Raw genomic sequence first — 26,793 nt, 5'->3', positions numbered from 1 at the left:
CATCAAAATGAAAAAGTAAATCGGTCCCCAGTCTAGGTCTTACCATGCCACCTACGGTAGCTATTCCCCTATTGGGAAATTCACTAAAACTTAAACACTTTGGTGTAAAATAATCGGGTGCGTACACAAAGAACGCCGGTTGCCGGCGCCGGCAAACCGGCCGATGTAAGCGCGTCCCGGCTCGAGAAGAACTATGGGTGCGTACACAAAGAACGCCGGTTGCCGGCGCCGGCAAACCGGCCGCTGTAAGCGCGTCCCGGCTCGAGAAGAACTTAACATGGTTTCAAGTGTGCCCGTACACAGTAAACGCCGGTGCCGGCTCAACAAGCGCAACAAGCGCGAGCTGCCGGCGTCAACCGGCAAACAAGTATGAAGAGAACCCGGCAACCGGCTCAGTCCGCGAGTGGTCTCTGTACTGTGCAGTTGGTGGGTGTCATAGCGCGATGGTTGATACAGATGATTTAATTTCCAAAGTTTATCAAAATAAGGCGATTTGGGATAAACGGGAGAAGTTTCACGCGAACAGTGTGTATGTAGATAAGTGTTGGATGGAGATAGCTACTGAATTCTCATGTATGTGTAGAACCGTTGTGGGTCACCTTTTAGTTGCGGAAACAAGTGATGGTATTCACCAAGTTTCTTCCTATGTCTATTAATAACATGAACACCGACTTTCCTCCTTTGCAATAGTTTTACATGAACACTCTCCGCCAAAAACACATCATCACTAGACGAAGACATCTTTGACACTGCTCAAAGTGAACTGACTTGTCACGCTTGTTACCAGCTTTCTTTATGTACGGCTTCAAGCTTTTGCCGCGCTTATAAGCACGAGGAGCAAGCTGCCGGTTTGCCGGCGCCGGCAACCGGCGTTCTTTGTGTACGCACCCTAGGAAGTAACAGTTACCTCGGAAAGTGCTCCAAGAGCTTTGCGCAAGCTGAGATGCTCGTGGGTACAGAACGTCGAGTCATCACACTCCATCTAAAATCAAATCCAACCAAATCAAGTCTGTCTGTTTAAAAATAGTAGGTAGGCTATGCTATAAGGTTAGTTTGGTTTAGAGTCATTGAAATAACTTATGCTGAATATAATATCTTAACTTAGACTATGGAATTAAGCTTGGAAGAGATAATAAAGATAAAAAAGATCAGAAAATTGTCTGGAATCCAGCCTAAAAGGTAAGCAGGCCATTCTTTGGTCTACATTAGGCCTAGGCTAATATGTTTTAAGTTGGGGTTAGGTTTATGCCCAATCATGTAAAGTAGGGGTAGACTTTCATAATTCATAGGCAGTAAGCCAAGCCTTAAAAGTATAAATTCGTTGAAGAAAATTCAGGCAGGATGCTATGGACAAAATGTTTGCCCTCTTACTATTTTAAATTTCAAAATATTTTAGTGATAGGCCTAGCATTGTGATGCCCTACTAACAGTTACTGGTACAGTTTCTTAACTGGGCTATGCTAATATCGATTGAAACTATCGATTTGATTAGTAAACTTTCATGCGATTTTTTTCATTATCAGCAAGTTTGGTTGTTTAGGTTAGGTTATGATAGTTAAATTTATAATAGATATATTTAAAAATATCGATTATTAACCCTCCGAGTGTTATGTGTCGTAAAAGCGACTCATAACACATCCGCTGTAGTGTTATGTGTCGCTTTTGCGACTCACAAACACTGTTTACGGCGACGGCTCTGGGACTGACTGAATCGGATTGAACTGGATCGAGTTAGGTATCGTTTTTTTCAGCAGATTCAGAGCTTTCTCCTGATGTCCGTTTCTATACGCTTTTCATTTTAGTTACAAAAATATTGTAGCAGACAGCTGACGTGCGTATTTGTAAACAGCTTGATTAACCTCGCACCGATGACTGATGTGTTTTAGGCCTATTACGTTTATCATTGTTTTAGTGTTAAAAATCAAAAGTAGTGATATATGTGGTGCATTATAAGAAGATTTAAGTGATTTTGAAGGGCTGGTTGATGATCCTGAAGAAGTAGGTAGTGATATTGTTCGATGTAAATTATCAGCCAGATTCCTAGCTATGGTTAGGCTATGCATTCTTAGCTAAACGCTATGTACCGAAATCTGTTTTTTGCCCATAACTTATTTATTTGCAAACCTACTTCCTTATATTATTATATTTTTGGAATCCTCATAAAATTCTAAACAAAGTGGCTATTTTAAAATATTTGTAGACCTATAAATTATAACGGCTGCACTTTACTTGACGTCCTACACTCATTCGATTGGTTTTTTCGATTCAATATTTTCATTCGATTCTTTCATTCGATATATCGTTTGGTTAGTTAGGTTAGGTTAACCTTACCTAACTAACCAAACGATATATCTGAAAGCAATCGATTAATCGATATTTTCATTCAAATGAGTGTAGGACGTCAAGTAAAGTGCAGCCATTATAACAATTTATTGAGCGCAAACATAATTTTTTCCATTTAGCCTATTTTATAGTTTTTGAGAAATGTTCACCTCACAAAAATTGTTGAACATTTTTTTGTAATGTTTTATATGTTACATTGAAGCCCATAATTTTCCAAACAAAATGATATATAAAACAGTATAGGCCTACTTTGCATTGTTTTGAAGTTTCTAAGATACATTTTAATAAAACACTGCGATTGCGCAATAAATGGGCGAACATTAAGACCAAAACTAGAGACACTTGGAGGGTTAATCAATATTTTCAATTTGATAGTTTCAATCGATATTAGCATAGCCCAGTTAAGAAACTGTACCCACAGTGACTACTTTGAGCTGCAGGTAGAGCCTGCTTTTTAGTTAGGCCTAGGCCTACGTTACAGCTCAGGTGTTAAAATATGGATTTTAAGGTTACAGCTTAAGGGTAGACTTCCGTATCTGTTGGCACAAACAACCGAATGAAAATTTGATTGTTTCATTTGATATATTGTTTTGTTAACTTAAATAGGTTAGGTTAACCTTTACCTAACTAACCAAACGATATTGATCGATATTTTCATTCGGTTGTTTGTTACAACAGATACGGGGTAATTCTGAGCAATTACTTGGTCAACCCTAAACTTTTTCATATTTTACTACAGTCATAAGGATGTTCTCGGAAAACAAGAAACCTATAATTTTAATTCAAGCCCCGCAAGGTTAGGTAGGTTGGATGCACTTTACTTTAGGTCCTACACTCATTCGAATGAAAATATCGATCGATTAATCGATTGTTTCATTTGATATATCGTTTGATTAGTTCTTAAGGTTAACCTAACCTAACTAACCAAACGATATATCGAATGAAATAATCAATAAGATTATGTCAGGTTAGGTTAGGTTATGTCATGAATTCACCTTGAACCTAACCTAACATGACGGTACTGTCACAACTGGCCTTCCGCGCGTCTTCTGCATGCCACTGTTATCACGTGGACTTTGAACCTTCTTATCGCTCGGTCTTATCGCTTGGCAACCTGTACGATGGCCTTGCGGGGCTTTAATTATATGTTTCTTGTTTTCTGAGAACATCCTTATGACCGTAGTAAAATATGAAAAAGTTTGGGGTTGACCAAGTAATTGCTCAGAATTAACTTACCAGATACGGAAGTCAACCCGGGGGCCCTATTTTTGAAATGGTTGACTGTTGAGTTGAGTGTCGAGTCATTCTATTTCCAATCGTTTCGTATTTTTGAAACGGTTGACGGTGGACTTATACAACCAAAATTACTCAACACCTATCGAGCTGTTGAGTGGAGGTTGACTGCACTTTCTTCTTCCTCTCTTTCGGCAAAAAATTACTCTTTTTGAGACGACGCCATATTGTTTTGTTATTGCTTTAATTTACTAATTGCGATTTAGAGGTTATGTATTTGTTGTCAATTTATTAGCACCCAATTATGCGATTGTTTTCTGTAGAATTATCACATTTTAATTTTATTTACTGTGTCAATACTAGACTATTTAATCAAGGGTTTTATTCTTGTTGGAATGTTTGAAATAGACTAGGCATACTAATTGAACTTATTATAAGATAATTATTGTTATTAGACCTATGATTTAAGGTATTAAAGATTGTGGTAGAGAGAAACAATATCATAGGCCTAGTTTGTTTCAATACCATTCACCTAATAAAGGGATCAAATTAATTTAAGTTACGATATGCTTTCAGTGCAATGGCAAATAGCCGCTTTAACCTAAATAAAAAACAATTAAAAATAACATAAAACAAACCGATGAAGGAAACTAAAATAAGGTGATGAAATAGAGACGAAGAAAGCAAATAATAATGTATTTAGGATGAGTGTAGGACCTAAAGTAAAGTGCAGCCTATGCCTAAACTTATAATTAGCTACACCCTAAAACAAACATCCATAGTAAATTTTATTTTTTATACTTAAGTTTATTACTTTATTTAGTTTACTTTAGTTTATTACTTAAGTTAAGGTACTTTGCAATCACTAAGATTAAGCAAGACATAACCTCAATCTCAATCTCTCAAGAACGGAGTTGACAGTTTACCTCAGTGTCTCGAAATATGGCAGATTGAGATTAGCTGCCAGATTTTAGAGTAAGAAGAGGTTAAATCGAAGTCCGCAAGAACTCTGCATTGTGATTGGTTCAAAATAACGTCATCTGAATTTTTGACGGTCGTATGCTCTACATTTCCACCACGAGTCTCTCAACTAGTGATTCCCAACTCGCTTCCCAACTGTTGGGTTTCAAAAATACCAAATCATGTTGTTGGTTGAGTTGAGTGCTGACGATTGACTCAACTGTCAACCATTTCAAAAATAGGGCCCCGGGTTAAAATATGGATTTTAATAAAAATCCATCTGATTTTAAGGTTAGGCATTAAATGTAGATGGCCCTATTTTTAACTCTGTTACAACTTTCAATTAGGCCTACTGCAACTTACTTTATTGGCAATAAGGCCTAGCCTATTCCACAAGCAAGGCCAACATTAGTTAACCCTAGCAGTGGCCAACGAGTGTAATACGCTCGTTCGCCATGAAGCCTAGAATGGCCACCAGCGTAATACGCTACTTAGTGTAGGCCGACATTTTTTTAACGATGAAAAAACCGCTCATAATCAACTCTGATATGAACAATACGTATATACACCATTCGAAAGATCACATTCTGAACTTTCATTTTATTATACAGACTGTCCCAAAAGTCCCGGACCGGTTTAATATTTTCTAAACGACAACAGATAAATTAATAAGATTTGGTACATCAATACCACACCTAAAAATCTACTTTTTTATGGAACTATCAATTTTCTGTCATATCATGGGGACGTCCCGCAAGGAGTCAGAAGGAAATCTTAAATAGAAGCATAGGTTGACATGTACATCAAATTAAAGGTCTTTACTAGCAGAATTTAATGCCGCAAATTTGAACTTAAACGGATAACTGAGAAAAAAATGACAGGCGTTCAAAGATTTCTTGAATCAGCCATTTTGAATCTTTGAACGACTGCCATTTTTTACTCAGGCGTTCTTTTGAGCTTGAATTTACGGCATTGTAATCTACTAGTGAAGACCTTTAATTTGATGTGCATATCGACCTATGCTTACGTTAACAATTTTCTTCTGATTCCTAGGGCTGTGCCCCCTGAGGAGTAAGCGTATAATAGCAATGCAAATTAAATGAATCTTTGAACCACTGTCATTCTTGGCTCGGTTGTCCGTTTGATTTCAAATTTGCGGCATTATATTCTGCTAGTAAAGACCTTTAATTTGATGTACATGCTGTTCAAAGGTTTATTGCGGACATTTTCCATCACGAATGTAAAAAACAATACACAACGTTTCGGGATCTGGAATCTGATCCCGTCTTCAGGTGAAAAAAAACTTAACTAACACATTACAACTAACAATACACAAACGCCCAACCTAAGTTGGAATACACTACCGAGGGTAGTAGTAAAAAAATATGCACTGTATAGCAGTCAAGTCATGATACAACATGCAATTAATAACAAATCACAAAACACTATAATCTATAAAAGGTTTAACGTAAAAAACTCACACAATGGAACACTAATAGCACCGTACGCAATGACTCCACCAATGAGACTGAAACAACATGGCTGACCAATCGGAAACACGGAGACAACAGAAATGGCTTCCGGTCCCTGGAAAAGTAAAACCAACAAAATGGCGGAGCGACATCGCACTTCGTATATTGCGGCATCGTACATCGCTCCGTCATTTTGTTGGTTTTACTTTTCCAGGGACCGGAAGCCATTTCTGTTGTCTCCGTGTTTCCGATTGGTCAGCCATGTTGTTTCAGTCTCATTGGTGGACGACAAAAGTGCATCACTACTGTCAAGGTCTCATACACAAAGTGCCTTGTATTCACCATTGCGTGTTGTTGCAGGTGAGTTTTCGCTCTCGTTTTATCATATATATTACTAAATTTGTTATTAACTTATTTCATATTGTTAGAGAAATGTGTGTGTGTATATAAACAGTAATCTTCAATGCATTTTATTATGCATGAATAGGGTGACCTGCCCAGTTTGTTCTGCTATAAATTGGTACACCGTTTCATTCCGGTTGAGATTACATAGTGAACATAAATTTGATTTTCCATCCAGGGCTTATAGTTAAGATTTATTAACTCTGTTCTAGCTTTTATAATCCAGGACATAAGTTTAACATTTAGGTCAAAAGGAACGATCTATCTCCAAGGTGGAGGTCAAGGTTCAAATACATAACTATGTTGCCGAACTCAGACAATCCTTAATCAAAAAACATTAACAAAATAAACAAAAACAATCATAATAAATTAATAATCAGCTGGTTACACTACACTTAAGTATGAGTAAGTTAAGGCCGGCCACACACAGAACCAGGCGGGTCGGGGCACGACGAGACGCCCTGTCTTGTTGCTGTCACACACAGAATGAGACAGGGCACGTCAAGTAAAAAGTTTAGCCCCCATAAACCTGAAAATTAATATAGGATTTTTTATTTCTGAGCCTTGAGCCGATTTAGCCAACTTTTAAATTTGACTTTATACTTGGGAGCAGAATAGAAAACAAAATTCTAAGTCATACCTCCAGAGGAGTGGTTTTTGAAACCCTTAAGATATGAACGTTGGCCCTCTCTTTCCTCAGTTATCAATACCAAGATAAATTATTAGTTATTCAACCACTGTAGTAATATCAATACTGCATAGTCTTATCAAAGGGTGTAATCTTTGGTTGTATAAATTGTTACAGTCTTGTATGTAAATTGTATCAGTTGTAAAATAATCCTTATCAAAATTAGCCCGTAAGGGAATAAATCAAGTGACCGCGCATGCGCATAAAGTTCTGCCCGGCAGCGACTTGTCTCGGGGCATAATTTTGGAGACCTTCGCATTTTGCCCTGAGGGCGCCCGGGGGCGTCTTTTCGATGTGCCCTGCCTCGCCCGGTCCTGTGTGTGGAGCTCCATAAGGGCCCGTGCAATTCCCGTTGCACAAGACGCCCCGGGGCAAAATGCCCTGTCGCGCCCCGCCTTGCCTGGTTCTGTTTGTGGCCGGCCTAAGTAGTCACTGGTCCGCTCCTTGTTCATTTGTGTGCGATTTGTTGCGTGCCTCAAAATAGTGTTTTAAAGATATTTTATTGTTTATTGGAATTTTAGGAATGGTTTAGAAAGGTTTAAAAGAAAAGTCCAGAAAGTTCAGATTTACCTTGAAGGTTCATTGGTAAAATATGATGGTCTGGACAGGTCTGTATGTGAACTGTGGAGAGCAAATAGGTAGCTGTTTATCCTCGACTTCATTCTTATTTAGGCATGTGGGGAAGGTAGGTCGGGTTTTTACGGGGATTTGTGACTGTATTAAGTGTTTTGGACTTAACTTAGGTTAGATTAGGAAGGTAAATCTAAATCTCTAAGGTAAATCTCTTTAAACAATTATAAAACCTGCTTCTTTTATCAGGTAGGCCTATATCAAAAGATGATTTTTATGGGTTTTGAACATTTATTTTGGACTTACACAGAGGCTAATTTATATGTTTTTGTTCAAGGCTTTCAAATAACAATAAAGGAGTTGTCAGAGGAAGAGTTAATGGAAGAAATGACAAATCCCAACAACCTCCTCAGGGTCGTGGAAACATGAATCCTGGTGGAAAACTATTGGATGCCAGAATGAAGATAATTCAGAAGAACCGGCAGCGCATGACAGATGCCAGATATAAACTCGCAGAGATTGCCAAACAAACAGACGCAAGGACAAAGATAAAAAGACAAAATATTGTAGGTATAACAAGTAATATTCTTTATTAGATGTTCCAGCTCTGCTTTGTATAGTGTTATAAAACACTATTGTTACAAGTTAATTTAATAGAATGAAATTAAAAGAATACTTTACTGGAAAATCTTTATGATGTACTAAATTGGACATTTGAATTCTCATAAGGAAGTCAAAGAGTACTAAATATAATAACTATAGTCCAATAGTTATTATATGCAACACTCCCCCTACTTAATGCTTCCTTAGAGACTTCATAGGAACTTTAAGCCAGTCCAATTTTCTGTCTTAAAACTGTTGACCTTGGTCCAAGAAGAGGTTTTGTAAACAAATCAGCTAGTTGTTCACTTGTGTCAATTTTCTTCACTTCAAGGTTTCCTGCTGTCACTTGTTCTCGAATGAAAAAGTGTTTTATTTCAATGTGTTTGGTTCTTCTGTGATGCTCTGGATTCTGTGCTAGACATATTGCAGCTTCATTGTCTACGAAGATCACAGGTGTACTTTTAAGTTGAGTTAATGAAGTTAACTTCAGTTAGTATTAGTTAAGTTCAGTTAGTGAACTTGGATGCTTTAACCAAATTTCATCCCTGGCCGCCTCACTCGCAGCTACAATCTCTGCTCCCGTAGTTGAAAGTTGAATAGAAGGCTGTCGTTGGCTGATCCATGATATAGCTCCACCTGCGTACAGAGTCAGTAGTCCTGTCGTCGATCTCCTGGTTTCACAGTCACCATCAAAGTCTGAATCACTGTAACAATTAAGTACACCTCTTCTAATGTGCTTCAGCAACGACTATGGCACTACTTGAAAACATTTTCTCGGTCCATAGGTTCCTCTCGTTCTTGGTCTCGGACAATGCAACTATATTCAAAAGTGAAGAATTCATCAACTACTGTAAAGAATGTGGAATTTTCCAAAAATAAAAATTTACTGCCCCTTACCATCCTGCAACAAATGGCCTGGTGGAACTAAATAAACTTTAAAGAGAAGGCTTATTGCTGCTATCGATGAGCCAACCTCAATTACCACAAAGCTGCAAAACATAATGTTCAGATATCGAGCAACACCTTTGGCATCGGGCAAGACTCCAGCAGATTTGTGTTTGAACAGGAATATTCTGATCAGACTTGACACACTTCTCTCTAACCCAAAGACAATACTTCCTTCAAAATCGATTGCTCCTCTTTGCGCCCGCCCGGGGAGTGGGTTCAGGCAAGAGTTCACATGGAAAATAAAAACATATGGCGGTTTGGTACAATCAAGAGAAAGGGAGTGTTGCTGAAGGTCTAATTAGACCTTCGACACACATTTTGCAGTTTGTACTTGTTGCTGAGGGTCTAATCTGGCAGTATGTCGAAGGTCTAAGTCCCGGAAGGTCTAGGAGGACAGTCAATGCAAAAAACCCATCCACTGATACTGTTTTAGACCTTGGGCACACAATGTATATTTTCAAAATAAATGTTTGTAAAATGAGAGTTGCTGAAGGTCTAATTCCCGGAAGGTCTAAGATTCGAGTCCCGGAAGGTCTAAGATTCGATTCCCGGAAGGTCTAAGATTCGAGTCCCGGAAGGTCTAAGATGCGGGCGGGCATTGCGTCGCCAGAGATGAAGGCTATACAGGCAGGCAATAACGCAACAACTTTTAGAGTTGTAATATTCTTTGTGATAGTTTTAATAACTCTCATGTCTTTTTATGGAGATATTAAAAAAATATCTTCATTTATATTATATCATTGACTATTGGATACTTTAATTTTTGTTACTGGCATAGTTGCTGGGCCATAACAGTAATTTCATCAGTTTAAATTGGTAATAAAAAACCATCGTGCAATCGGCAGAAATAAGTTAAATAAGTTCGGCAGAAATAAGTTAATGTTGGTGTTAAAATAACATCGTTAGTTTCATTGGTGTTCAGGATTCTGTTTTGTTTATTTCAGCTTAGCCAATAAATAGTTTCATCCATTGACTTTATACCACATATATAGTCAATGTTTCATCTTACTAATATTATAAATCTAAAAGTTTGTGAATTTTTGCGTGCGTGCGTATAAGGCCGGTTCCGAGGCGATCGATGTGATTTTCCACCGTGGGTCCGAGGTCCCCGCTGGTTTCGAGGTCCTGGTGCGGGACCTCGGATCCAAATACAACCGAAAACGTGTTCGATGTCAGAGAATAATTTTAATATCAATATTAAGTGATTGTGAGTGAGACCTTGGAACCCTAATGGAAAGTTTAAAACTTCTTCATGGAATTTCCGATAGGAACGCGATAGTTTTTACTTGTACACAGTGTGACATGTGACATAAAATGACATTCTCCGCGGGAACCGATGTCCGTGTCCGTTTCCCTCACATATAATGTATACACTGTACACCCTCTGATACACCCTTCAACTGCAAGCAGAGGCTCCCCTTTAACCCCCACCTCCACCTCTCTCCAAGATGACATCGTATTTCAGATATCATATAACTAACGGCAGTCGGCAGTCCGAATGGAATGAGAACAGTTGCTATTCAACACCTCACGAGAACGTTGTTTCCAAGCTGTGCTCGTTTGTTTCCTAGACGAATAACAGTAGTAAAATTAAAGAACAAGTATCTTGGTTCTATTATACCTCATAACCGTAATTATTAGTACTCACGTGGGCCTATGAATTTTTATGCATTTTTGGAACGTACTACACATTAACATAACATGTCAACATGAGTTGTTTATTAGATAAACAGTTTCATTCATAACATTGTTACTTAAGCAAATTATTCCGATACCCGAATATCAAAAAATAAGTACAGTATTAAATAACACTAGTGGCTTGTAGGGACACAAGTTCCTAAAAAGCTTCAATGTAAAACAAATTATTGTATTGTTTAAATAACCTCAGAATCAAATTTTCTTCAGATATCTCAGTACATAATTTTTTTAGTTTATTGTTTTTTTTTTTCATTATGATAAAAATAATAATAATAAAAGGGCTTCCCTGATTGAAATATTGGAACTTGTCATCGTCAAATATGAAAAGGTGAATAAAGGTTTGTTGAGATAAGCTTAGTTCTTAGTGAAAACCGCTAAATTAGCATCCCGACCCAGTTATTATTTCTATGTTTAGGACTACGCTCATTTTGTAAAGGTTTGACAAAATTAGTGTAAAGTAAAGGTATCCCACTGACATAATATAACCCTAAATTTGATTCTGTTTGACATTACAAAAACTACTATTAGCCTAGTGTAAATATATGTGGTGGTAATCCTCCTAAGGTGCAATTGACTTTACATATTCTATAAGGAAAATGCCTAATCAAATTCTGATTACTAACTATTTATTAGACCCTAATATAAGACTCTATATTTGATGATTTATTTAGAAAGTATATGCCATTGAAAAAGTTTTTATTCTTTGAATTTCTTCTCTAAAGCTACTCATTTAGGAGTTACAGTGTGTTAAAACTAAGAAAAAATTAGGTGCCGTGTAGGGGCCTACATTCGACGCCATGTATCTCTTAAATGAGTAAGTTTAGAGATAAAATGCTAAGGGTAAAAAGTCTGAAAATTTCATCTACAGTCTAAAAAGATCTTAAATTAAAAAAAAAACATAAAAGATAGGTAATGATCCCATGGCACAAAATTGTAAAATAAGAAAACTAGGTATTTTATGGCCTTTTTAGAAAGTGGAAGCAATTTTAAGACTTATTTACTCTTAGCATAAAATATAGGGTCTTCCGTAATATAAATCAAAGTTGGGGGCCATATTGGAAAAATGGCTGCTAAATTTTTTTTTACTTTTTCTAAAACTGTTTGAATAAAAAATCGAAGACCTCTTTCACACTGTCATGCGGCGTTGGTCTATGGGAGTTTTTATATAAGTTTTTTTCACACAATGTCCGTCGCGCGCCTGCGGCCTGACTGACGGCGAATTCGCCGAACGGCACGCGAGTTACCGCCGGATGCACCTACGCCGTCAAGAAGTCTACGCCGGACAACTCGTTGAAGGGCTAAGTTCGGCTGCGTCCCGAAAGCCCTATGGCTAAAGCTGGGGGACGAAAACCACAACAATTGGTAAAGGGTCGAAAAGGTTTTAATCTTGGGGACGTTTTTAATTTCTTTAAGCCACGACTGCGAGCAGGTAGACAGCTGTCAGGGTGGCAGCTCACAGGGAGAACGGGAAAATTTAGCTCCCTGTTTTATTTATGCGTCTCAAGCAAATTCGTAAGTCCAATCTGAATCCGCCGTGATATAAAGGTTAGAAATATACTTTTGAGCTCTACTACAGTTTGTTATTTTATTCTACTGTCTGGTTATCGTTAGTGTACTGTAGTTGTTCACTCATACAAATGCAATAATTAATTTCAAGCAAATAATAACTCTAGATAAGCTATTACCGTAGATACCACGGTCAAAAATCTAAACCCTGTCCTCATCTAAATAGCACAATACACATACCGTACAGAGAAAAAGGGAAGAACAATCTAAATTAATAATTCAGCATAATTTACTACAAAATGAATAACCAATAAGTCAGTATGGTCACCGGAATAAGGCTGATGCAAAATTGACTTTAATTAATCCAAATAGCCATTCCATTTATGTGAACCAATATAGGCCTACAATTGAGTTTGGATACTGCAAGTAGACTTTGCATTTTATGTGAACTAGACGTGTCAATAATACAGACTTTGAATATATACTGTAATTAGGAATTCCATTAATGTGAACCAAAGATACCACTGAGTTTGGATACTGCAAGTAGACATTCCATTGACATGAACCAGTTGTACCATTGACTTTGGATACTGCAAATAGGCACTCCATTATGTGAATCAAATGAACCATTGCTTTGGATCCTGCAAGTAGACAATTCCACAATTTTTGTGAACCAAATATACCATAGAGTTTGTATACTGCAAGTAAACAATTTGTTTATGTGAACCCGACGTATCATTGACTTTTAGTACTGCAAATAAATATACATTCCATTTATTTAAGTGAACCAGAAGAAACCCTACCATTGATTTAGGATACTGCAAGTTGACAATTCATTTACGTGAAGCAGACCTATAATTGACTTTGAATACCGCAAATAGACATTATAAATGTGTTACATTTATGTGATCCAAATGGATACTAAGGGTATTTAATCTCATTTAAGAGGAATAGAATGAAGCATTGACTTTAGAAAAGTATTGGATTAATATGCTAGCTCCGCTCAATATTGAAAACAGACAACTGCATTGTACACCTAGTGGTACAGATTAAGCACATAACATAAGAACAACACACCTAACACAAGGAACGCACTTTAAACACAAATACAAATTGTTATTAACAACATTTAACCAAAGAAAATTCATTTAAATAACACTTTAACAATAAGCTGTTAAACTATTAACACCTGTTACGTATGATTAGATTATGTATGCATGATGGTAAACCAATTATTGCCATCTATTAAAATTATTGGTTTTTATTTTCCACGTAGGGTTAGCTCTTCTACCCAACCGGTTTTCATAGTTTTGGCCTTAAACTAAAGGTGGACGCACTACAGATTTGACATTTAGCATCGGCATTCATTTTTACTTTTTTTCGAGTTAGTTTGGCTCTTCCACTCGACCCATTTTCATACTTCTACATCTTAGATATGGAATTTAAGTTTGAGATTATTACACATTTAAATTATCCTGATCGTTCAATCCAATGTGCATTTGATCAAATAACAATTCAAATAATTTGATTTATAACTTGTCGTGGCCTTGTGTATGCACGCGTATTTTGTTGACTTTGATAATTGAAAAAAGTTGATTCATTTGAAAAGATTTATTTTGCAATACATAATTATTAATTACAATACATTATTATTATTTATTGTCTTTCTAAAAACCGTGTTCGTATTAAATTATTCTATATTGTTTATTTATAACATAAGTGTTATTTATATGATTAAAACTGTTGCAATAGGAAATGTCTACTCACTGTTCTGTAAAGTGACAAAGAAGAAAAAAATGAACTGTTTGCTGCCAGAAAATAAAATGTATTACAGTAATAAAAATGTGTTTTTCATCCCGCGCGTGCTTTGCATGGCACACGGGATTATGTATTTAATTTAAAAATTGCATGAATAAAATTGTTTGAATTGAGTTGAATAATTGATTGATACAAAATGTTGTTGATAACTTATTTAACACTAATTATTAATAATTACATATGGTAGATATTTACTTATTGCCAACATAGGATAATAAATAATTATTAAACATGTGGTTGATATACTATAAAATGTACAGTAAAATTCAAAATTAATATTTTCTACTTGTTAGTCTACTTATAGAGCTAACTGTACCCAGGCAAATAATTTGTAAAATTGCTTTTTGGAGTGAACCATCTTGGAGTGAATGAAACATCTCGATAATTACAACTCTAAATGTTGTTGCATTATCGCCTGTCTGTATAGCCTTCATCTATGGCGACGCAATGCCCGCCCGCATCTTAGACCTTCCGGGACTCGAATCTTAGACCTTCCGGGAATCGAATCTTAGACCTTCCGGGACTCGAATCTTAGACCTTCCGGGACTCGAATCTTAGACTTTCTGGGATCAGTGGATGAGTTTTTTGCATTGACTGTACTCTTAGACCTTCCGGGACTTAGACCTTCGACATACTACCAGATTAGACCCTCAGCAACAAGTACAAACTGCAAAATGTGTGTCGAAGGTCTAATTAGACCTTCCGGGAATTAGACCTTCAGCAACTGATCCAAGAGAAAACTAGGATAATAGCATTACCTCTCTTCAACCCAGTAGCAGCTCCAGGTGGGGGCATCGGGGCAAGGCCCCACTAGAAAAAACAGGCCATGCTGCAGGATCCATGACGTCACACTAGTGGATAGATTTCATTGATAAATTCATTGCCATCACCATTCCCATATGTTTTAGGCAAATAAGCAAGCTGGCTGTTTGTAAGATTTTAATGGTAAGAGTTTAGTACAACTATCCTCCACTGTGACATAGTGTTGCGCTGCCCGTGCTGCAGCATGGCCTGTTTTTCTAGTGGGCCCTTGATTGGGGACATGGCCCCCCTAAGAACAGAAGAAAATTAAAAAAAAAGATATCCCACAACCATTTGATATCATAATAGTTAGCGATGTATGGATACCTAAAGGCAATTCTCGCCACCATCGGTTTTTAGGACAAATTTCGGTACTGAAAATCAATGTTAAAAAGTGAATACAGTATCAGTATTGCAATACAAACCGGACAGGGGCCTATTTGCAGGAACGTTTTGACGATGAGGGCTACTGATACGCGCTGCGGCATTAGACGAATACTAGGCGCAGCGGCTGTTACTTTTATCATTTATTTATTTTACTTTGTGCTTTAGATAAATTAGTGATGTGTCTAGCCAAAACTCAAATCCAACATTAGAAAAGCAATCACTGGAACATCCTTTGAACAACTGTTGTGATCACGGCAACATAGTAGGGATGGACGAGATTGGATTTTTAGTTTGAGACGAGACGAGACGAGACGAGATTTTTTATTTCTCATAAAATTTAGAGACGAGATCGAGACGAGATTTCTCTTCTCATACACAACGGGAAATGCACGTTCGAAATTTTTACCTGATTTTGTAACATTGTTAGATGACTGTTTAAATACTAAAATAATGATAATAGGCAAGAATATTTACAATCTTTCATTAAATAACATCAGCATAACATTTTTTTATTAATCACGCCTAACTTATTAAAAATGCCTACGATTAGGAAACATGGTGATATCAGTTAGGATAGAGTTCAACTTATCCTAAAATAAAATAAATCATAAAATAAAAGCAATATTAATTTTTATAAAATAGTTACTTGTTTTGACTTTTTTTATAGTAATAAAACATTTCTCACACTGCTTACACTTAACAAAACTTCTCAAATGTTATTAAAGTAATATTATTAAAATAATGAAAGTAATATTTACATTAAAAGAATTAAAGTAATATTTACATTAAAAGAATTAATTAAATAAGAACGCCTTCGAGAAGGAAACGCAACTACAACACGCTCCCTGTATTGCATTGACTTTCTGCAGGCGTTTTTAATTTTTTTTTTTTTTTTTTTTTTTTTATTCTCGTCTCGATAAAAATCTCGGCCAAAAAGTAATCTCGTCTCGTGTAACGAGATTGAAAATTTCCCGAAATTTCGAGACTTGACCATCCCTACAACATAGTTTTAATTACCCACGATCACGGTTTTCTTTCTCTCCGTAATGATTCCCTTGGTAATAGGCTATTGCCAGCCATTCTTCCAAAATCATAATTTCCTAATCCTAGAATCAAAATTTGGGTAGCCAACTCACAATTCACTGGCATTTGTCCGGTTGTCCAAATTCTGGTACAATTCCCGGTCTTTCCAGTACCGGTAATGTGATCGGCTGAACATTCTGGTAATACTGTAGTAAGTTTATTTAATTTATTACAAACAACAATATTTGAATAAAATATTATTATTTATTTTTTTTTTTCTTTAAATTTGTTTATGTTTTTAAATTGCAGGCCTTTTGGCGACATTTCGGATGACTGGGTTTCACTCTACTGTAGGTAGTGTAAGGTGTTAATTTCGAGGGAGGTAAAATCTACACCTTATAAGCCTCGGATCTGCTACAAGTCTGGTGTGTCCAGGTCTTAATTTAATTTGTTAATTGGCTGGGCTCAGACCATACAATTTTATCATTCACTCAGTCAATCATTGGTCATCATTATTGCCCAAATTAATCCAATTAACCCCCGATCGTGTTTCATTACAATTTAAGTTGGTTTGAGGAGCTAATCAAACGTCACCTAAAATAACCATAGGTTAGCCGTGAACTACAACTACTGCTAGTGCGTTACCTAGGCTCACAAAATAAAATTACTTCTTAGTGAAAGGTTACTTCATCTTTTAATAAAAGCCTATAAATCATAAATAAAGAATAAGTATAAAGAAAATTAGTTTCACAACTAACAAACTACTGAGCTTCCCTGAGTTATTTCACCCGGGTGTGAAGTGAAGAAGATCCCGATTGAATAAATTTTAAGTGAATTTGTCTGGTTTTATTGTACTGATTAATGGACCACAAGATGTACAGATAACGACAAGGCTGTTCCGCCCGTCACCTAATAAGAGCCGGAATCGGTAAAATAATGAATTAATAATATAAGCAGAGCTTCTTTGCCCGCTACCTATTAGTTCGGTCTTGATTTATTAGGGTAATAATCTATATAAATAAAATTAGAGTTTTGTCTGTACATTGCTTTGAATTATATATTTTTTGTTATTTTTACGTTTTATACATTAAAGAAGCCGAAACAAAAGGCTTATCTAAATTTCTGTATGTCTGTCTGTCACGGCCCAGAAGGCATTTTACACGGCCTTCTCCTGAAAAAATGAGAGTACCTATCAAGATTCAAATAATTTTAATGTATTCACTGGATTGGCGAGAGTGTCTTTAGCCATTAAAATATGGACTGGCTACTTTTTAAATAAAATGACGGACGTTCAAAAACCCAATTTTGTGTGATTTTTGCAAAGTTTTCTCTAATGTTCATCACAAATGTCATTTATGAAACAACGAACAACTGTTTAGATCAAGATGATTTTTTCTACCTGTCACTGAAATGTTTACATTAAATGTTGTTTACAAAATACCGAAACCTTTTCCGATGACGTTTTGGAAGCAAATTCAAAACAAGTGAGATTAAAAATGTTTTTCCTTACATAACGGATTTAATTAATCGCAAGTGCAATAATGTGTAACTTTAAATGAAATTAAATAACTGGGCATCATCCAGGTCAGGAACCGGAGATTATTAGTATATCAAATTGTTCTTGAGTTTTGATAACCTTTTTCTTTGTATTGTATTGATTCAATGACTTTGAATCAGCGTTGTATAAGGGCTGGGAAACTTACATTTTTGAAATCATCGTCCCCAATAGCTTACAGTAAGGATTCCACTCATTGACGGCGCTTCAATGGCGGTTGCGTAGAGTGTAAAGAAAAACATCACGACTGCAGTGGGTCATTGTAACAGAGGTTTACGGATGATGCTAAACTAGCTTTTTTCCAATGTGTCACTTTCGGTATCTCACCGCTATGTGCTACAATCGATGGACTATACAGCCAATAGGACCATAGCCCATCTATTGGGTACATTTGCCTACCCAATTGTTCAAATCCACATTTCGAAGACATTCCTTGATACTGGTACTTTTCTCTAGAATTCAAGGCCTACCTACAAGAGCACTTTTGTTGATGAAAATGTCAGCAGGAATATAGTATTCAATGGTTGTGAGGTTGAGGTAGTATTTTAACTACTACCAGCGTGTAGTATTTTAACCAGTGTGGAAAGAAACTTTCAATTTATAGGCCTCCCATAATAGTCCAGGACCTGACTAGGGTTCTGTGTGCATGTCGTGTATAGAGAATTTTGCGTTTGCATTTCAATATAGGTGTCTTAGGAAGTGTTTTCCACTCGGGTGTCAAGTTCGCACCTGGTACGTTTTCGAGCTATGACGTCATCAAAATGGCGGCCATTGATTTTTTTAAATCGTATATTTCGCAAACTATTTGTCGGATCGGAATGAATTTTTTTTGTTTGAAAGATAATTTTAAATGCTACCTGTTTTACATTTACACATTTGTTGTATGTTTGGTACATTCTTCGTAATTTTGCAAAAACCTGTATTTTTAAATATTTTTGAGTTATTTTTGTTTGTAACGTTTTATTGATACAATTTATCAAAAACCACCAATGAAAAAAGTTGTAGAACGTTTAAAAATCTTTAGAAAAATACCAAATTCTATATGTTTTACTCAAAAGATTACGTCAAGAAACTAGATAAATCTCATAAAAACACCAATTTTGGCGCAAAAACGCCTATTAGTCCGGCATCTAGGGCAGTTCGCAAGTCTTATAAAGACAGTTTCACCATTCAATGTTGATGTATGTGTCTAAATAAGTGTTTTCAACTCGGGTGTCACGTCTGCACCCACTGCAGTTTCCGGTTATGACGTCATTAAAATGGCGGAAAGGGCTATATTAAAAATAACTATATATTACATACCATGTATCGGATCGGAATGAACTTTTTTTTGTTTGAAAGATAACTGTACATGCTATCTTTCTTACATTTGCACTTTTGTTTTATGTTTAGTACATTTTTCGTAATTTTGCAAAAACCTATATTTTTAAACATTTTTGAGTTATTTTTGTCGATAACGTTTTATTGATACAATATATCAGAAATAACTTAAAGACAAAGTTGTAGCACGTTAAAAGAGCTTTACAAAAATACCAAATTCGATATGCTTTACTCAAAAGATCACGTCAAGAAACTAGAAAATCGTACAAAACAACCTAATTTTGCGCAAAAACGCATATAAATCCGACATCGATGGCTGTGTACGAGTCATATATAGACAGTTTTACCATTCAATGTTGATGTATGTGTCTAAAGAAGTGTTTTTAACTCGGGTGTCACGTCTGGACCCACTGCAGTTTCCGGTTATGATGTCTTTAAAATTGCTACATGTTACGATTTCACCAGCTATTTTACTTAAAATAAGACCATTACCCTCTTTTATGCAAATAAAAGCACAACAAATCAATGTAATTAGTCCATAGGAATGTTTCCACTATATAAATACGCCCGGTGCAGCAATCCTTTCAACTAAGCGAATTTCCATTTGCCTGGATTGATTTTCAATTAATCTATTAAATTAACATTGTTTGAGTTGTTAATTTAATGTTAATTTAATAGATTAATTGAAAATCAATCCAGGCAAATGGAAATTCGCTTAGTCGAAAGGATTGCTGCACCGGGGGTATTTGTATAGTGGAAACATTCCTATGGACTAATTACATTGATTTGCTGTGCTTTTATTTGCATAAAAGAGGGTAATGGTCTTATTTTAAGTAAAATAGCTGGTGAAATCGTAACATGTAGCAATTTTAAAGACATCATAACCGGAAACTGCAGTGGGTCCAGACGTGACACCCGAGTTAAAAACACTTCTTTAGACACATACATCAACATTGAATGGTAAAACTGTCTATATATGACTCGTACACAGCCATCGATGTCGGATTTATATGCGTTTTTGCGCAAAATTAGGTTGTTTTGTACGATTTTCTAGTTTCTTGACGTGATCTTTTGAGTAAAGCATATCGAATTTGGTATTTTTGTAAAGCTCTTTTAACGTGCTACAACTTTGTCTTTAAGTTATTTCTGATATATTGTATCAATAAAACGTTATCGACAAAAATAACTCAAAAATGTTTAAAAATATAGGTTTTTGCAAAATTACGAAAAATGTACTAAACATAAAACAAAAGTGCAAATGTAAGAAAGATAGCATGTACAGTTATCTTTCAAACAAAAAAAAGTTCATTCCGATCCGATACATGGTATGTAATATATAGTTATTTTTAATATAGCCCTTTCCGCCATTTTAATGACGTCATAACCGGAAACTGCAGTGGGTGCAGACGTGACACCCGAGTTGAAAACACTTATTTAGACACATACATCAACATTGAATGGTGAAACTGTCTTTATAAGACTTGTGAACTGCCCTAGATGCCGGACTAATAGGCGTTTTTGCGCCAAAATTGGTGTTTTTATGAGATTTATCTAGTTTCTTGACGTAATCTTTTGAGTAAAACATATCGAATTTGGTATTTTTCTAAAGATTTTTAAACGTTCTACAACTTTTTTCATTGGTGGTTTTTGATAAATTGTATCAATAAAACGTTACAAACAAAAATAATTCAAAAATATTTAAAAATACAGGTTTTTGCAAAATTACGAAGAATCTACTAAACATACAACAAATGTGTAAATGTAAAACAGGTAGCATTTAAAATTATCTTTCAAAAAAAAAAAAATTCATTCCGATCCGATAAATAGTTTGCGAAATATACGATTTAAAAAAATCAATGGCCGCCATTTTGATGACGTCATAGCTCGAAAACGTACCAGGTGCGAACTTGACACCCGAGTGGAAAACACTTCCTAAGACACCTATATTGAAATGCAAAAGCAAAATTCTCTATACACGACATGCACACAGAACCCTAGTCAGGTCCTGGACTATAAGGCTATGCCTCATACATATTTTAATTTTATTAAATTGAAGTGTTAGGTGACATGCGGAACAGCCCTGTCTATAAAACTAATTCCTTGGCCGCTCTATTTTAGGTATTGGCTTTTTACGCTAGAATTAAGTATTGTATACTAGCTGTAGGCCCGTTCTACGCACGGGGATATTATAGTCAGTTAAAACTTCTTAAAGGCTATTCAGAACAGCAGTTGGTGGATATACTGGCAAAAATATTATAGGGCATAAGCCATAAACCTTGGCAAATACAATATCTGAAAGTTTCAAGCCAAAACAAATGCTTCGCCATTAAATGTCACCCGGATTGTGTTGGTCCATTTATTATATCCAATGATTAGACTAAAAGCAATAAAAAGCATTTCTTTATATTGTCAAAATTTATAACACGTTTTTAGCCTGTGGTCTTCTTTCTACTCAATAGGAACCATCAACAATTGTTGTTGGTTCCTATTGAGTAGAAACTTTCCATTTTGGCATTAGAAGATACCAATCAACTTCCAACAAGCAATAATTTTCTTTGTATTAGGTGTGCATATATCATAAATACAGTATTTTGTTTGTTTTTATGTAAGCTACAATTCTGCTCTCGACAGGTTTTTTAACAGATTAAATGTATATTTTGTTAGTTATTTGCAATAAACCATCTGGAAACGTGGCTTTTTGCCTGAAAACTGACAACTTCCCCTGAGAATGAGTAAAAAGGTATTGATTAAAAAAAACCTTATAGAACAGAAGTTGCTTAAAATTAGTCAATTTATATATTTCAGAACTTATTTTCAATGAAAAATAGTTTATGCCTTAGAATAGGTATCATCCACCCCCAGAGAAAAACCAACCAAAGGCCCAGGGTGGAGTTTGAATTAGATGAGAAGCAGAACTTATTGAAATTTATTATCCAAATTTATTGAAAATCGGACCTATATGGGATAAATACAGTAGAACTCCACTTATCCAAACTCCAAATATAATCATTATGATATGGGGACGTCACCAAAGTGAGTATTTTAACCCAAATATGAGTGAAGGATAAGTGTAGAATGTTGTGAGATGATCTGTGTAGCTTTGTTACTAAGATCATCTGTTTCATCATGTTTCAGGATCATTTATTTAAAGCTCAATGATCAGGGACTACAGTTTCAAACAATCAAAAAGCTACTAACTTTTCTCAGGATCGAACCGGCGACCTTTTGATTGATAGGCAAGCAATTTAACCACTCAGCTACCCAGCCGACCACTCAGCTACTATCCGAATCGCTTACAGAAATAATTCAAAAAACTTACTAAAACCACAGTAATAAGAATTTTTATTTGGTAGAAGCCGTGATCGCAGCAAAATCCAAAACTTCACTCACGATCGTGTTGATATTATCATCTTTTCCTGTGGTCACATAAACAACACCATTGTCTCCCACGGTCATGGAAACATCATAGTTTTTTTGCAAACCCGCCAAAATCCAAAACCTCTCTAGCGATCATGTTCACATCATCGTCTCCCGCGGTCACGAAAATATCATCATAGTTTTTCGCGATTGCAGCAAAATGTTAAATATAGCCAACGGTTGTGTTGACATCATCATAACCTCCCGGGGCCACAGAAACTCAGTAATTGTTTTCCGCGATCGCTGCAACATCTTCAACATCCACTGCAGTCTTGTAGACATCATCATCATCTCCCGCGGTCTCAGAAAATCATAATTGTACTCTGCAACTGCAGCGAAAGCGTAAATTTTCCGATCTCAAAATCATCGCAGACTCGTTTAGTATTCGCAATAGTAAAAGCTCGGCATTAATTGACCTTTTTTCTTTACAATACCCTGAATTTCAGTAAAAATCCAATCATCCGAATTTTTGATTATCCGAATGAGGTCTGGTCCCAATTGATTTGGATGATTGGAGTTCTACTGTAGGCTACATGGGAGAATGATCATATACTGGACTATCAATGTTGTATCATGGACATTTGTTAAGCACTTAATATTTTAGGTTTAGTTGTTACTGACCGAAAATGGTAGACAAAATATAATGTGCAATTTGAAAGATGTCTCTAAGCATGAGGCTTGCCAAGAAAGATTTTCTCTAATACACTTTAGCAACACTACAGAAGTTCAAAGAAGCAATTTAGAGATATTAAAACCGTAACCTTACAACAATATTTGCTTTATTTTGATTACCAACCCTCATTTAAAAACTAAATACAACAATGTGAATAATAAACATTGCTTTATTCGTAGAACTTTCAGATTAGAAGACAGAGCTTAAGAGGAAAGCCTAATGTGAGAGAGAGATCTAAGCAGAGGGTTTCCAACCAGAATTTGAGAGAGAAACCTAAGCAGAGGGATTCCAACCAGACTCCAATACTATTACAAAGATCTATCAAGAACAATGTTGCTGCAAACTTAAGAGGTAAAAATTGCAGTTACTACTGTGGTATCAAGATTCAAAAAGTCTTTATTCATCATACAGTACACAATTTATAGAGATGAATAGTGTCAAGTATATTGTTACTTACTACCTACGGGTGCGTTCACAAAGAAAGCTGGTTACAAGTAACATATTTTCAGTGCTTGCTCCAAGCGCTTGAGAATTTTGTTGTGTGTACACAACAAAAGCTTGCCTTTCAAGCTAGTTTTTTGTCAAGTGATGAAGAGTTATTTTTGCTTGAAAATGTCAAATTAAAAATTCGTACAGTAGACTCCCTCTTATCCGGACACCTTTTAACCGGACTACACATGGCGGAAATTACATCTCTTTAACTGGAAAATTTGTATCAGCATATCGGTTTAACCGGACTAGATGGTCCTAGTGGGCAGTACTGAAACGACTGTTCTTATGGGAAAGATTTGGGACCAGTGATCCAGTGTATAAATACAATGCTCTCCTAAGTTTAAGTCAAATACTGTATACAGTATGCATTTAAGCGGTCCATTTTAACAAGTTTTTGGGATGTCGGTTTAACCGGAAAAACCGTTATCCGGCTACGGTCCCGAGGAGTCCGGATAAGAGGGAGTCTACTGTAGAAGAAAAATCGGTGTTCATGCGAAGAGGTAGGTTTGCGGAATACAACCATCTACTTCCTAAATTGACATTGGACAAAATGAGGTTTTTTTTCTTATATGAGAATGGAGTTAACCACGTTTAGTTACATCCTCAAGAAACTCTATAAGCATGTAGTTCAAGGCGTTTGATCCAAATAGCCCCTCTTCTATAGACTTATCTGTTCATCGACATCCATACTGCACAATTGTTTGTCACTGACTGGTTCAGTCAACAAGAGCCGGAAAACAAGTAAGACTCCAAGACCAAATTTAAGTGTAAATGTTTCAATTTCTTTACAGTATTTTCTACAAACTGGGAAATGTATTAACACATTCACTGTTAATGATAATATGTAATACTTAAAAAACATAAACAATAACATGATCATGTATGTGAAGTGTTAATATATCTTTTATTAAATAAATTGTATCCTATTATAAATTGTGAATTAAAATATCTATTAAGGAACGCGGCAGCGTTCCGCCCCGCCAAGTCCCCCAGCGGTACACAGCTGCTGCAGTGTATATATACATGACGTGACAAAGTGGCTTTTTTACTTGTCTATAGCTCTGAAGAAACAAAAGCTATTAAAATAATTGTTCATCTACTGGATAGGGGCAATCATTCTCAGATTGTGTGAAATATTCAACACCTCAGACCAAAGTAACGGCTGGTTTGGTAAAAAACATATACTGCTCTTTGGAGACCTTTTACAACTTCCACCAGTACACGAAGACTCCCCATTCATTGAACTTGACAGTAGCAAACTTAGTTCTTTTGTTGGCTCTCTGTCTTGTGTTAACATCTGGTCTGAACAGTTCTCTTATGATGAACTTACTACAAACATGCGACAAGCTCAAGATTCTAAGTTTGCTGATGTGTTAAGCAAAGTCAGAGTAGGCAATATGACCGTTGAGGACATCCGTCTAATTGAAAGCAAGAAAATACATCTTAATGGAAAAACTGCTTGTGAAAACCTTTCTCTATTAGGAGATTACTTGTCTGCTTTTCCCAACAATTCTGTGTGTCTTTGTTCAACTGGTTACCAATGCTCCATAATAAATGATGAAATGGTCAATAGAATAAGTGGTCCTGTCGTTAACTTGGTTGCAAAAGACTCAGTTGACTGTCTACCTCGTCAACAAAACAAAGTTAAAAAGATACTGTCCTCTTACAACTCTGACTGCAGCAGAACGGCTGGTATGGAGAAAATTATTCCTATTAAGGTTGGTGCTAAAGTTATGTTGCTTAGAAACATTGACGTCACTGTGGGGCTAGTTAACTCCGCCATTGGAACAGTAACGGGGTTGAGGTTTAATACAGACAATTCTGATGACGTAGACTCAGTGACAATTAACTTTGATTGTGGCATTACCCATCACCTACAGCGAGTAAACGTCAAGTTTCAAGTGATGGATAACGCATTTGTGTATCGAGAGCAATTCCCGATATCGATGTCCTACGCGGTTACAATTCACAAATGCCAGGGCCTCAGCTTAAATAGCGTAATAATTGATATTGGGGAGTCCATATTTACATGTAGCCAATCATATGTTGCCTTGTCACGAGTGACTTCATTAGAAGGGCTTCATCTTATTAACTTTAACCCAAGAGATGTGAAGCCTCAGAAATCCGCCATTCTCGAATACAACAGACTAAGGCAGAAGTACAGGTCTGACCTTCCACTTTACAACACAAGTTGTGACTCCTCTTCGGCTCCTTATGTGAGAGACAGGAAGTGGTGCCAGACCAAAAATGTCGAAAAAGTGCAGGATGAGAGTACAAAACCGGTACCCTCTGCAAAGACTACCGGAAGATCGAGAGTTCAGTCAACTTTAGCATTAAAATTTATTTTTTTTTTTCAGAGAAAAGAGTATTTTTATTTGAACGGTTAATTTTCTACAAAAATAAATAAAATCTAACAAAAAACCACTAAGTGGTAACACTTTCCCCGCCAAGTCAGCAATCCAAAAAAGATAATAAATCATTACTTTTTCCGCCAAGAAAAACAATGTAATGTATGTAAGTTTGGCAACTTGGCGGCAGACTTTTGCTTGGTTTTTTTTTCATTTAAGTTACGTTCGTGGATAATTTCACAAATCAACTTCTCTAATTAATTAGTCCAACTAAGTATAATAATTTCGAGGTAATCAGTAAATATAAAACCATCACTATTATGATTTTATGAAATGTGGCACAAATAAGGTCAAGTTTTGTAAAATAAGCTCTCACCTAGCAATGTACTAATGGGAGAGATACTTGCTCAATGAAACTAGTTTTATGGTATTTTTAAAGTGATCGAGCAAAAGTCTGCCGCCAAGTTGCCAAACTTACATACATTACATTGTTTTTCTTGGCGGAAAAAGTAATGATTTATTATCTTTTTTGGATT

At 36.1% G+C, this 26,793-nt stretch overlaps 1 protein-coding gene across 2 annotated transcripts in view; it reads left to right on the top strand.

The window, feature by feature from the left end:
• The first annotated feature begins 996 nt into the window (after positions 1 to 996).
• Positions 997 to 26,793, top strand: part of LOC129004020 (polymerase delta-interacting protein 3-like) — a 54,804-nt gene continuing 29,007 nt past the window's right edge. Inside the window, exons 1-3 of one of the 2 annotated variants that reach the window (XM_054432429.1) lie at positions 997 to 1,179; positions 8,006 to 8,234; positions 23,597 to 23,768. In XM_054432429.1, coding sequence (XP_054288404.1) covers positions 1,109 to 1,179; positions 8,006 to 8,234; positions 23,597 to 23,768 — 472 coding nt within the window. In that variant the 5' untranslated portion in view covers positions 997 to 1,108. The remainder of the gene's footprint in view (positions 1,180 to 8,005; positions 8,235 to 23,596; positions 23,769 to 26,793) is intronic. The other variant, XM_054432512.1, reaches the window with a different exon arrangement.

This window comes from Macrosteles quadrilineatus, unplaced genomic scaffold, assembly GCF_028750875.1.
Source record: "Macrosteles quadrilineatus isolate MER2022 unplaced genomic scaffold, UCM_ALF_1.0 Scaffold_1__1_contigs__length_201487025, whole genome shotgun sequence".
Lineage (NCBI taxonomy): Eukaryota > Metazoa > Arthropoda > Insecta > Hemiptera > Cicadellidae > Macrosteles > Macrosteles quadrilineatus.
This window is presented reverse-complemented; position numbering and strand designations above follow the sequence as displayed.